Genomic DNA, 12,169 nt, shown 5'->3' on the forward strand with positions numbered 1-12,169 from the left:
ATAAACTAAAATGGCCACAGTTGGCCTTGGCGCTTCAGGGCTTTCGACAGCTACCATTGTACCAAAGTTTCTAGATATGGTAATTCAGCTGGGGGGGGGATGCAAGTAGCCAAAGTAATAGCAGTTTGAGCAGACTTGAGGGGGGAAAGCTGGGTCAAAGACTACCAAAGAGATTTTAATTTAGTGACCTCCTGATTAAAGGTTAAAAAAACATTTTCTAACTTCATGACAACTAAGCCACCAGGTTAATGCTGATTATTTCTTTAAATGGATCCAGCTGTGTGAATAAACTTGAGGGAAATTACAGTTTCTGATTTCCCCCCAAGATTTTAAGAGAGTGTGAAGTAAATATTGCAAATAAGTAGGCATTAGCTGACAAGAGTTTGAACAGGTGTCTGGTGCAAGGAGGGACAGCTGATGGCTGTTTTTGGTACACCTACTACAGCATTGCAGAAAACTGCTACACTTCTTGACCTCCCTGCCTTCAGCTACCTGCTAAAAACGTACTGAAAATGTAAACAGTGGCACATGACCAGGTTTAAATCGATGTGTGGAACAAATGAAGGGAGATCTTGCTTTTAACGTTATGAAGTCACCTCAAAATGGTATGAGCCTTTTCTCCGAAGTTGGCTGAACGTGTCCTGCTTCTTCATTTAAAAATAAGACTTCTGAGAAAGTAGCAAAATAAAAGTCAGTGAGATGCCAGTGACTTGTGATCAGCTTAAGGAAAAGAGCCAAATCCAACAATTGAAGGGTAACAGAACATTATGAGGAATGCTGCACTCAAGCCTCCTACAAAGCATTAAAGGCTAATGCAAGTTAATGGTCATGTTTGTGTTTGTATATTCCCACTTTGGCTATTTCTCCATAGATTAGATTTGGAAGCAAACACAAGCCGTATAGTCTAACTGCAAAAGCAGGACCAATATGACACCATGGGAAAGAGTGCGAGCGAAGAAAATAGCCCCAACTTATTTAAGCAAAGTGAACTGAGTGGGAGCCATTTCATACTCTGGCACAGCTATATGAGTGTTGTAGCAGTGTTTTCAGTAATAAAAATAACCATGTAAAGCGGAGATTTTACATGGTTTATAGAGGGTATTTAAGACCTTTAAGATTCGGTTGCACAGACAAAACATCTTCACCAACATGTGGGAGAGGATATAAGGCAGTTGGTTTGTGGTGGTCATGTGGAAATGAGCAACATTACAAATCAGCACAGAATCGTAGAGTTGTACAACGTAATCCAAGCCTGGGTTTATTAACACTATTTAAAGAAGATCGGCTCAATTTACTTTATAAGGAACTCATCCCTTTTCTCCTGGTGGCGGCCCAACTTCTTATAGAAAGGACTTGGGCACCTGCATATCACACGATATGTGACAGAATGTGTGGACTATTGCCTTATCTGAAAAACTGACAAAAAATGTCCTAAACAAATCCGATGCGGACGACTTTACTGACATATAAAGGTAAAGGTACCCCTGCCCGTACGGGCCAGTCTTGACAGACTCTGGGGTTGTGCGCCCATCTCACTTAAGAGGCCAGGGGCCAGCGCTGTCCGGAGACACTTCCGGGTCACGTGGCTAGCGTGACAAAGCTGCATCTGGCGAGCCAGCACAGCACACGGAAACGCCGTTTACCTTCCCGCCAGTAAGCGGTCCCTATTTATCTACTTGCACCTGGGGGTGCTTTCGAACTGCTAGGTTGGCAGGCGCTGGGACCGAGCAACGGGAGCGCACCCCGCCGCAGGGATTCGAACTGCCGACCTTTCGATCGGCAAGCCCTAGGCGCTGAGGCTTTTACCCACAGCGCCACCCGCGTCCCTGACATACTGACATATGGTACCTGTTTATAAAATATTTGAATGAACACTCGGAAGACTGGCACCCACCAACTTGTGCAGATTTATGGCAAAATCTGACACCCCAGTCTTCTGTTCCAGGGGTGGAGCTGGGGGAACTTGATGTTCTGTTTATATTTTGTTGAAAAGAAAAACCTTTTATTAAAAGAGAAACGGAAAACAACCTACCCTTCCCATGATTCTTTGTGGGAAGCCAAGACTGTTTAGAGGGATATGATACTGCTATACATGTTTAGAGCAGATGAGGTGTAAATTAGGTGCATTAATCTCAATAGGTCTGCTCTGAATAAAACTTAGCTGAATATCACTCAGAAATATTTATCATTCCTGGTTCAAATCAAGCTGAGGAAGTATAGAGGCAGTGGGTCACCAGGCTAGTTACACTTTTCGCTCAGATGAGCACCAGCACTTGCACAGAAATAAAAACAATGAAATCAAAAGCCATAATGGACACAAAAGCATCACTGGAATTCTAGGTGGAGGTGGGAATGCAGACTATACAGATATCAGTGTACAAAACCTGGTTTTGTAAACTTTTGGGTATTACAAAAAATATATTCAAACATCTTAGCTCCACACAAAAAGGTATGCCTGGATTTAGTATTTTTCAATGGTAAGTTTGAAAGAATGTGGGTAGCAAAATTTTATACAGATGCCACTTAAACCAAGAGCATTTGTTCCAATAACAGTAATAATAATAATAATAAGTATATAGTCTGGATCCACAGAACTTATCATGACTGTTTAGAAGTCTCAATGGACTGTATTAGTAACCAAGACTGAAAAAGATCCCTCCTCTGTTTTCTCCATTAAAACCTTCACATTTTGCTAGTCACCAGAGAAGTTCTTGTATGGTGATCCTTCATAGACTTCCCTGAGGACACCCAACCCTCTACCTGCATACCTCAAAGCAATAGCAGCACTGCAGTCTCACCCTTTCTAAATCAGAAATTGGCTTCTTCAAACCCTACCCCCCAATTTAGATAGGCTGCTGGGTCTACTCAAGGGACCTTTTGAAGAAAATGGAGGAGGGGGTCATGTACTTCAATGCTTCTGGTTGTGGTGTTAACTTAGAAGGAAATTGTGCATGCAGAACATTCTCCCAAGCATTACAGCATATACATATACAGAAAATAACTTACAGTGCATTATAAGCAGCATCTAGCAGAGCCAGGCATCAAGCAGCCTTGCAAATAAGTCTATCGATGTGGCTAGTTTACAAGGGGGGGAAATATCTCTGCTTACATGCCTATATATACACACCAAAGCAAGCCATTTGTGGCACAGTAGGCATCTGAGGGAAAGGGGGGAGGGGGCAAGAGGAAGGAACCTAGCTCTTTTCCCCGTTTCTACAACCTCTGCAGCATGGTTGCTTACCTTGAAGCTACAACCATGACCACCCTGCCAAACACACACTCTCCTACAAGCAAGTCCCATAGAGCTCAGTGGGGCTCATTTCTGAGTAGATTAAACATAGGATGATTAAGCATAGGATGATTTTCATTTTTCATTCTACAGACACCAGGGTTCCCTACAGCCTGCCGATATCTCCATCTTGTGCATGGATGGTATTGTTTTGACTATATAAGTAAGGGCACTCACACCTGAACATTGAAAATAGAGGAAGATCTTTTTACATTAAATCAGCTATTTTCTCTCTTGCTTAAAAATGTATTTTAGACCAAGACAATGAAAATCGTTAAGGCTTCCTAAGTAGCTTTGGGACACTGAAAAGGAAACAAGGTCGCTCCTGTTAAACCATCGATTCCCAATAGTAGATGGTCAGGCGGCAGCGGGGAGAGAATTCTCATCAAAATGTCATCACAGAATTGTAGAGTTGGAAGGGGCCCTGAGGGTCATCTAGTCCAACCCCCTGCAATGCAGGAATCTCAGCTAAAGCATCCATGACAGATGGCCTTCCAATAAAAATGAGTTCAGCACCTTCCAAGGGAGTCCGTTCCAAGTTCTCATCAAACAGTCACCTCTCGTCAGGTCCTACCCTCTGGAGCCAATGGATTCAAGTTACAAGAAAGGAGATTCCAGCTAACCATTAGAAGAACTTTCTGACAACAAGAGCTTTGACAGTGGAATGGGCTCCCTTGGAAGGTGGTGGACTCTCTTTAACTGGAAGTTTTTACACTGAGGTTGGATGGCCCATCTGTCATCAAGCAAGGATTAGTGAATATGTTACAGAAGTCTACAGGACATGGTTTCCGATTATGGAGGAGGAGGAGGAGAAGAAGAGGAGTTTGGATTTGATATCCTGCTTTATCACTACCCTAAGGAGTCTCAAAGCGGCTAACAACCTCCTTTCCCTTCCTTCCCCACAACAAACACTCTGTGAGGTGAGTGAGGCTGAGAAATTTCACAGAAGTGTGACTAGCCCAAGGTCACCCAGAAGCTGCATGTGGAGGAGCGAAGACGCGAACCCGGTTCACCAGATTACGAGTCCACCGCTCTTAACCACTACACCACACTGGCTCTCTGGAGTGCAATCATGGGCCAGGAATCCAAAATAGAAAACATGATTAGTAACAAGAAGTTTGGCATCAGCTTACTTAAAGGTAGGTGTGTGTGGGTTGTGTGTGTGTGTGTGGGTGTGGGTGTGTACAGAGAATGCTCTGTGTTTGTCCATTTAAAACAGATGTCTGGACTTCCAGCTAAATATTAGCAACTCTGGTTGACATCAGTCAGCTGTCAGCAGTAGACTCCACCTGAAATGCCTTGGTGGAAGCAGCACTACGCAGGAAGATGCACAGTTCTTTGGCAGGAAGTCACTGGAAAGAGAGGCAAGTGTAGTCGGCTGATTGCATCCTTCTTTCATCACCTGGGAACCCATCTAAACTTGTGACCCCCAGTGGCTGTCCTGACCAGAAACGCATTGCCTTGGGGGAAGGCCAGCGTCCTAATGTTACAGTGCTCATTGATGGCGGTCGTGAAGGACACCCCTTCCTCAAGCTCACTGCCACGGAGGTCCAGGGAACTGTGGCTGCTGCATGTCTGCAAGCCCTGGAAAGCACCGTACATGTGGATTGTTTCGTTCTCTCCCCGAGGGCGCTTTGGGCTTCTCTTGTCATCAGCAGACTGCAAGGCTGCATTGCATCTGTCTGATATTTCCCGCAAAATTTCGTTCACTTCCATCTCCTCCTCTTCTTGCTCAGCAATGGTCACCTGCTTGAGGCTCCTCTTGTTGGGGCCATTGGCAAGGGAGAGGTCTGCGCTGTCTTTGCACTGTGGGATCATCAGCTTCTGCCAAGAAACAAAGATATCAAGCACTCTAAGTCATTCAATGCATGAGTGTATGTCAACCTGGAAGCGGGGGTTGGAAATCAACAAGTGTAATGTTTTTTAAACCAACAGCACCCCCTACAGAATAAACTGCTGAAAACCCTCATACTCCTGAAGGATATAGGATTGTGGATCTGACATAGTTACCCACTGGGATTTACAGCACCATAGAATGACCAGGGTTCAGCTCCTGAACCTTATTTGGTACCCTGTGGTGAAATGAATGTGTCCTTGGGCAAGTGGAGAGACAGAGGTTCCACTCTCCCCATACAACATCAGCAGGACTTCCAGATCAGCAGAGACAACTGCCAGAAAAGATGCCAAATTGAGAAAGACATTCCAGTACTTACATCCAGCACAGAGGCAAGCTGCTTCGCTTGGCTGGCCAGTTCCTTCAGTTGGATATTTCTTTCCTTCAGGGAGGCAATTTCCTCCTGCTTTTGAGACAATGTCACTTGGAGCTGTCGGGAGATAAATAGGAGATGAAGTTCTGAAAGTCACTGGAGTACAAAGAGTGATCTGCTTTCTCCCAATCTGGTGCCCTCCAGAAGTTGGATTACAACTCCCACCATTCCTGATCATTGGCCATGCTGGCTGGAGCTAATGGTGATTGCAGTCCAAAACATCTGGAAGGCACCAGGTTAGGGAATGCTGCTGGGGAATGTTTGTGTACTGGCAAGCAGATGTCAAAAGGTTTCTTGATCAGGCCTCTGGTGGGCCACTGTTAATGGCTAGTCGGCTGTATTCAGATCTGAACTGCCTTAGAGGAAAGTTTAAATGTATATTTTTTGTCAATATGCTCCTCTCATTCTTATACAGCACCCCACTCATTTAACTTTGCAAGTACATTTCAAAAGCCACAACTGTAGTGTGTTTAGGTGATAATTTCCAACAATCTTAGCAAGTCCTGCAAAATGCAATTTTACAGAGGGGAAAACCCAGCCAAAGTGAACAGAAAAATCATTTTCCATAGAATTTGAATCTGTGATGTGAAGTCCACTTCACTGGGAATAGCTGTGATTAAAGCAACCATTGCTTCCATTTGGGATAATGGATGGTGGATTTGTTTACATTTTATTGAAAGCTAAAGGAAACCCTGGATCCTCCTTCTGTGAACAAATTCCACAACTCCATGTGTTTTTACTCAAAAGGACAGTCCACTGAGTAGAATGAAATTTACTAGCATAAGTAAGTTTGCAACCCTGCAGTAGGGCCAATCCAAAATAGTTTAAGAATTACAAATGGACATCTCAGTCTGCAAGTCATTTACAAAGCTATTCATATTCAAGTAGGACCCATTAAGGTTTTTCTTTAGACACAAGTGTCACTGAAACCAATGCAACTAGCTTTCATTTAACTATGTTTCATCTCAGTGTGCTGTTCCAACTTAAATCCATGTCATTGTCCTAAGTGGCTTCCTGCTAAGAAACCAGTCAGGCTGGCTTCAGAGTAACTTTCTTCCCCCATATTCATTTTATGTTTATACCTGGTTGTTTTCCACAAGTGCATCCCCTAGAGCTTTCTGGTTCTGATTTGCTAAGTCTTTCCAGTACTGCTCAGTGGAAGAGATGTTTTCTGCATTCATCTGAGAGGCAGAATCGTCCTCTGCAGACTGACGAAAGCAAGGGCTGAAGGATCTTCCATCATCCACAGGGAAAGAGAAATCAGCGCAGTCCAGCAGAGGTGGCATCAGAGAGGATGGATCTAGGGAGACCAATAAGAAACAAGTGATACAGCTGATTGACTCCTTATTTGACATGCACAGGTCAAACACAAGGTGCTTCTGGCACAATGAATGGTGACTTTGAAGTTTAGACGAACAGCAAACAAAACATGAAGTAGTTTAAGATCTGCTTTGCTTTTTGAAAGACTAATTAGGACCCTTGCATGGAAGAGTGGTGATCTGGGCTGAGGGCTTTATTTCCCTTAACCTGTCCTTCCCTCCCACAGTAAATAGCAGCTTTGGTGGGGTTTGACTGGGAACAAGCTGCAGTTCCAAATCAGTCTCCATACTCCCTGCAGCTGCTTTTAACTTTGATACAAATCGTGGCAGATTCTGAATATGGATACCCAACATCTCATCTAGTTGAACCTTTTGAAACAAGAGCAGCCTTTTTCATTGGAGGCTGAAGTTTGCCCACCTGTGCTTTAAAGCAAATCTCATTAGTCAGTCACCTTAATTATCACCTGCATTTTACCGTATTTTTTGCTCTATAACACGCACCTGACCATAACACGCACGTAGTTTTTAGAGGAGGAAAATCCGCAGGCATGCCACCCGTAGGCATTCCCTCCATAACACGCACAGACATTCCCCCTTACTTTTTAAGAGGAAAAAAGTGAGTGTTATGGTGCAAAAAATATGGTAATTTTTATTGTGTTTTATGTTTTAACACCACATAGCGCCCTTATATTTTATGATAAGATGGTATAGAAATGCTTTTCTAAATAAATACCTAAAAATGCTGTCTAACAGAAATTTGATGCGCATTTACTCAGAAATAAGTTCCATTGTGTTCAGCTGAGTTTCCTTCAAGGTGGAGATGTATAGGTTTACAGCCTAGGGGTTTAAAAGCTTTAAACACAAACCCACACTGAGGGTCAAACTAGCTGTGGCATTGAGAGATCTATGACTGGATCTCCAGCTTATTTGTTTTGAATTTCCAATAGGTGAAAGGTTATGTGAGATCTGACTGGAAACATGGTACTGAGAAAGTGAAGTTTAGTCTCTTCCCTCTCTCACCATTTTCCTAATTAAATTTTCTCCAGTGTCCTAAATTTGCTATTTCATCAGAGGGCAAAACATATCCAATCACAGATCTCTCATCATGCCTAGTTTAACTCTTAGCCTAATCAATGAGCAAAAGTATTTTGTGAACTAAATAGGATTATAGTCCTTAGCTGATTTAAAGATATTTATCAATCAAGAAGGATTCTCAGATTAACTGGGTAAAAGTGTTTTAAAAAGACAAAAAAACACACCAATAAATACACTGTTTACTTCTGAACAGACCCGTGCAGGATGCAGAAACCCAAAAGTTTTAACCGGTTTTTAATCCAGGTGTCCCCACGCTAAGCGTTCGTCCTAAAACTGCCCTTTCCTCTTTGAAAGGCGCAGTTTTAAACTGGACTCAATACTTGCCGGATATGAAGTTATCCACGGCATCGCGAAACTCCTGGAAATCAAACTCGGGCTCGGGTTGCAAGCACGGGCTCTGAAATATACAGAAGGAACGAGACAGTTAGAAAAAAAAACCTTCTTGATTCTCAGGTTCTTCTCGCTGCGCATTCTTCGGCAAGTTTCAGTGTACGCACTTAATAAAACGCACCTGAAAATCCACTGGCCATGCTGAACAGTGGAGCCGGCAAGCTTGCACTGCCATGGCAAAAGGAGAAAGCAAGAGACGCTATCTACTCAGCGGCACCTAAAGGAGGAGATGCAAGCGCAGCAATCCCTGCTGAAATGTTCAGGGTGAGAAACAAGCTGGAAAACCCAAGCGCACGCTTCGCGACCGGGGCTTCCCTTTACGTCTTTTAGCGCACTCTCATTGGCTAGCCTCACCAGCCAATCAGATTCATTTGAGCGGGGCATTCCGCAAATCCCGGGCAAAAATTAACCCTGAACTGTATAGTTTTTCAGGTGGGACGTACTAGCCACGCCCCTTGCGTGGGTTCAAAGAGGAGGAGATTCCTAGCAGTATAAGAACCCATCAACCGCTTAAACCGGCAGTCAATTTGGGTTTGCGAAAGGTCCTCACGCAGATTTAACCGGTTTCTGGGTTGCGATCTTAAAAAGTTTAACTTTTTACCTTTATCCTGTGCGTACTGCATTTTGTTTTATTGCTATGGCTGGTGGCTGATGCAAATAAAGATTCATTCATTAAAAGAGATGAGCTAGCTTCTGCTTTTATTGTGGGCTGCATCCAAAGTGCTTTGAAACATTACATAGTCTGGTGGCTATTTTCTTTTTGGGGGGGGCGGCTCAGATTTCTTCCCAGATAAAACTGCCCAACCGCGCAATCATGCTCGCGTTTATTTATTAGGAAAGAGCTGTGTTCCAGGGTCCTTACTTCCTAGCCTATCACAAAAAATAAAATAAAAAATGATGCGGAGTGGGAGTGACTTCGTCCGCGTCCCTAGCCAAAGGTAGCAGCATCATTGCAAAGGAAGGCAGCGCTTATGTGTCGGACTGGTCCTGTGCTGCAACCGGCATTTATTGCAAAGCACTGGAAAACAAGGGAAGCAGCTGCGCTGCAGATCCACACGATACACTTAAAGCACAATCAACGCACATTGGTCCCCCATCCCAAAGAATCCTGGGAACTGTAGTTTGACAGGGAACTGTAGCTCTGTGAAGGGAAAACGTCAGTTCGCAGGATTCTTTGAGGCAAGTCATGTTCTTTGAATGCGCTTCAACTATACCCCGGACCCACTATAAACAGCTCCATTTCCGTTAACTGAGGTTTCCCGCTTCTCGCTCTCTCTCCTTTTAAGAAAAGACCCTGATTCTAGTGTGCTTTCATCCATGAACCATACAGGAAGGGGGGGGTACTTGCGCCCAAATAAACCCCTTTAGGCGCAATCTAGGGAGGATCGCCTTCGGTCGTGTGAACCATGAAAGTTTGGTGCCCTAGTGTTGTGAAGGGGCACCCTTAGGGTGGCACACGCTGCCTGGAGCGGGTCAGGGGGTAGTGCTACACATGCTGGCCTGCTGCTACCATGTGGAATAGAGGACGCTATCAGAGATGATGCCACTGCCAGACTGGTTGACTTCTTCGTGTGGAATTGGGTCTGGGAGCATTTTCTCCTTGCAAAGTGTCTTGAGGCAGCGCTGCTCGTTCTTTCCCCCATCATAGCCCCGATCCGGAACAACCTCGACTTTAAAAGGGGAGGTGTCATCACGCATAATGGGGTGAACAGCATCACGTCTGCTTCGGGCCCAGGTCTGGGAAGCGTGTCAATAAAAACCAAAGAGGATGAGGGGGCGACGGTTGTCAGCTACCTGCTGGGTTGTTGCAGCGCCTCTAGAAACTTCCTGCTGAAAGACGCCCGTGCAGTCGGCTAAGTCTTGCCAATCGATGGTCGACAACGCTAAAAAAAGGGGGGGGGGAGGCAGGTCAGTGTTTATTTAAAAGGGAAGAGCCTGGGAAGTTTTAAAAAATGCAAGAAAATCATGTTAGATTTGTCAGTATAGAAACGCAAATCCTGTGGTGTGTGTGTGTGTGGACTATTTCATTCCAGATTAACCAGTGCTCTGGTTGTGTCGATTCCTGGGACTAGATGACCTTTGACGGTCCCTTCCAGTTCTACGATTCTATGAAATACAAATTGCTAAAGGAGTAACCTTAATAGTGGTCTCTTCTCAAGCAAGGCACCTGCGGTAACTGTAAAATCTAAAGTGCAGGAGGTCATTAGGGCTCCCTTAGCCACGCCCCCAAGAGAGTTCAAAAAAGCAGACAGCTCTGTCTCTGTACGCACGTACAACAGCGGTACAAAGCATACTGTTTAATCTATTAGGAACATAGTCGCTGCAAGCTGATAGGTAGTTTCCATTGAACCCTGGATGCATACTTCCGATCGCATAGGTGGTAGTCAACTACCTTGTACTCCGAGAAGAACTATTGGGATTAATGAGTCATGTCCATTCATTTCAGTGAGTCTACTCTGAGGAAAACCAGGTGAAATACCACCCACTGAGCTCCAACCAAAGATCCACAGTCAGCTGAAACACAAATCTTTAGCTTTTCATTCAAAATGCAAACCACCTTGCACAGAAGAGTTACCATTAAATGGCTAGCATTAAGCAGATACGCCATCAAAGAAAAGGAAAGAAGTAGGCAACCTCTGCGTGATTATTTTCCTCCGTCTCTTGACTTCCTCTGCTAATCTGACACAAATATGAAATGCTTGTTATCGCCTCATTCATGTTTCAGAACAAGGTCCCCCCTCCCGCCACATTAATTATTATGATGCCCCAGCATTTTCCCTGCTGGAGGGGAGGCAATTTCCGAGCACTGTTCTCTTGCGTTTCCCCCGCATTACATCACGAACTGCGATAAGAAAGAGGGTAGTTAAATGTACTTTTTTAAAAAAAAAACCGCACTCACCTAGATCTACAGAATCCGGAGGTGGGTCGTTATAAATGGCTATTGGGTTGCATCTGAGGTTGATATTCCGTGGCACCTGCCGGCAAACAATCACAAACAACAGCATTAAGGTTTCAAGGTTTCTCTCCTGGGCACGTTTACTTTAGAGAAAGTGAAGCGCCACTGGGGAATTACTTCCGAGTAAACATGCAGAGGGCTAGGTCGGCATAACCCTTTGAATCCTTACTACTGGGTAAAAGTACCGGTACTTAGGAGTGTGTTGTAAGGGCAACCTTATGTGGACAGAGCATCTAAAACAAAAGGTGCCGGGGCTAAGCCCTTTGCAGTAGAAACACCTCCATCTAACTTGGCAGCTGGTGGTTGTATTGCAGGCAGAGGGCTCTGCACGTGCTCAGAGACACTCCTTTCCCGGCTGTTATTAGTTCCCATCTTCTAGTGGTGGTTGCATATTGGAATAGCCTTTTTTCCTGGCCGGGGGCGGGGGAAATGCGCTTGCTCTAACCGCTGGGCAACGCTGTCTCCCGCCGCAGAACGGCTGCTGCAGGCAGGGAGACAGGTTCCCCCGGCGTTTATTTCTGCCAAGAGCAGGTGGCGAGAGGCTCGTCGGTTGGGCTTCGCAGCCTCGCCTTCTCCTTCCAACAACGCACCTTTCTCTCTGCTTTACTGCCCGGCTTTTTGCCCAGCCGCTCGGCCAGATCCTGCACCCTGTTGGGGCACAGGCTGCCACAGGCCTGCCTGCCGCCGCGGCTTTGCATGGCACTTGCTCGGCCGGCTGGCTGGGCTCGATCTGAGCCGCCCTTCGAGGGGAGCCTGGCCGCCTCTCTGGGGAGGAGAGAGCCGAGGGGAGGCGGGCCGGCGGCCGATTGAGCGCCAGAGGTGGCGCCTTCGCCTTGGCACGCTCCAGCCTGGC

The 12,169-nt window shown here is 45.3% G+C and overlaps 1 protein-coding gene across 1 annotated transcript; it reads right to left on the reverse strand.

The window, feature by feature from the left end:
- Window positions 1–4,466: 4,466 nt before the first annotated feature.
- Window positions 4,467–12,169, reverse strand: MCIDAS (multiciliate differentiation and DNA synthesis associated cell cycle protein). Its single transcript, XM_053409123.1, has 7 exons — window positions 11,907–12,169; window positions 11,260–11,335; window positions 10,155–10,243; window positions 8,291–8,367; window positions 6,639–6,987; window positions 5,503–5,613; window positions 4,467–5,113 (listed from the first exon to the last, which is right to left on the reverse strand). The coding sequence occupies exons 1-7, from the start codon at window positions 12,012–12,014 to the stop codon at window positions 4,688–4,690; spliced, it is 1,236 nt and encodes a 411-aa protein (XP_053265098.1). The 5' UTR covers window positions 12,015–12,169; the 3' UTR covers window positions 4,467–4,687.

The sequence above is a fragment of the Podarcis raffonei genome, chromosome 11, assembly GCF_027172205.1.
Source record: "Podarcis raffonei isolate rPodRaf1 chromosome 11, rPodRaf1.pri, whole genome shotgun sequence".
NCBI classification, from domain to species: domain Eukaryota; kingdom Metazoa; phylum Chordata; class Lepidosauria; order Squamata; family Lacertidae; genus Podarcis; species Podarcis raffonei.

Bases quoted from the DNA above. Each gene is read 5' to 3' on its own strand.
- MCIDAS (XM_053409123.1), bottom strand. From the start codon at position 12,014: ATGCAAAGCCGCGGCGGCAGGCAGGCCTGTGGCAGCCTGTGCCCCAAC. The intron at 8,368-10,154 runs GTAGCTGACAAC...TGTATATTTCAG, and splicing joins GCGCTGCAACAACCCAGCAG to AGCCCGTGCTTGCAACCCGA. The intron at 6,988-8,290 runs GTATTGAGTCCA...TTAAACTACTTC, and splicing joins GATAACTTCATATCCGGCAA to ATGTTTTGTTTGCTGTTCGT.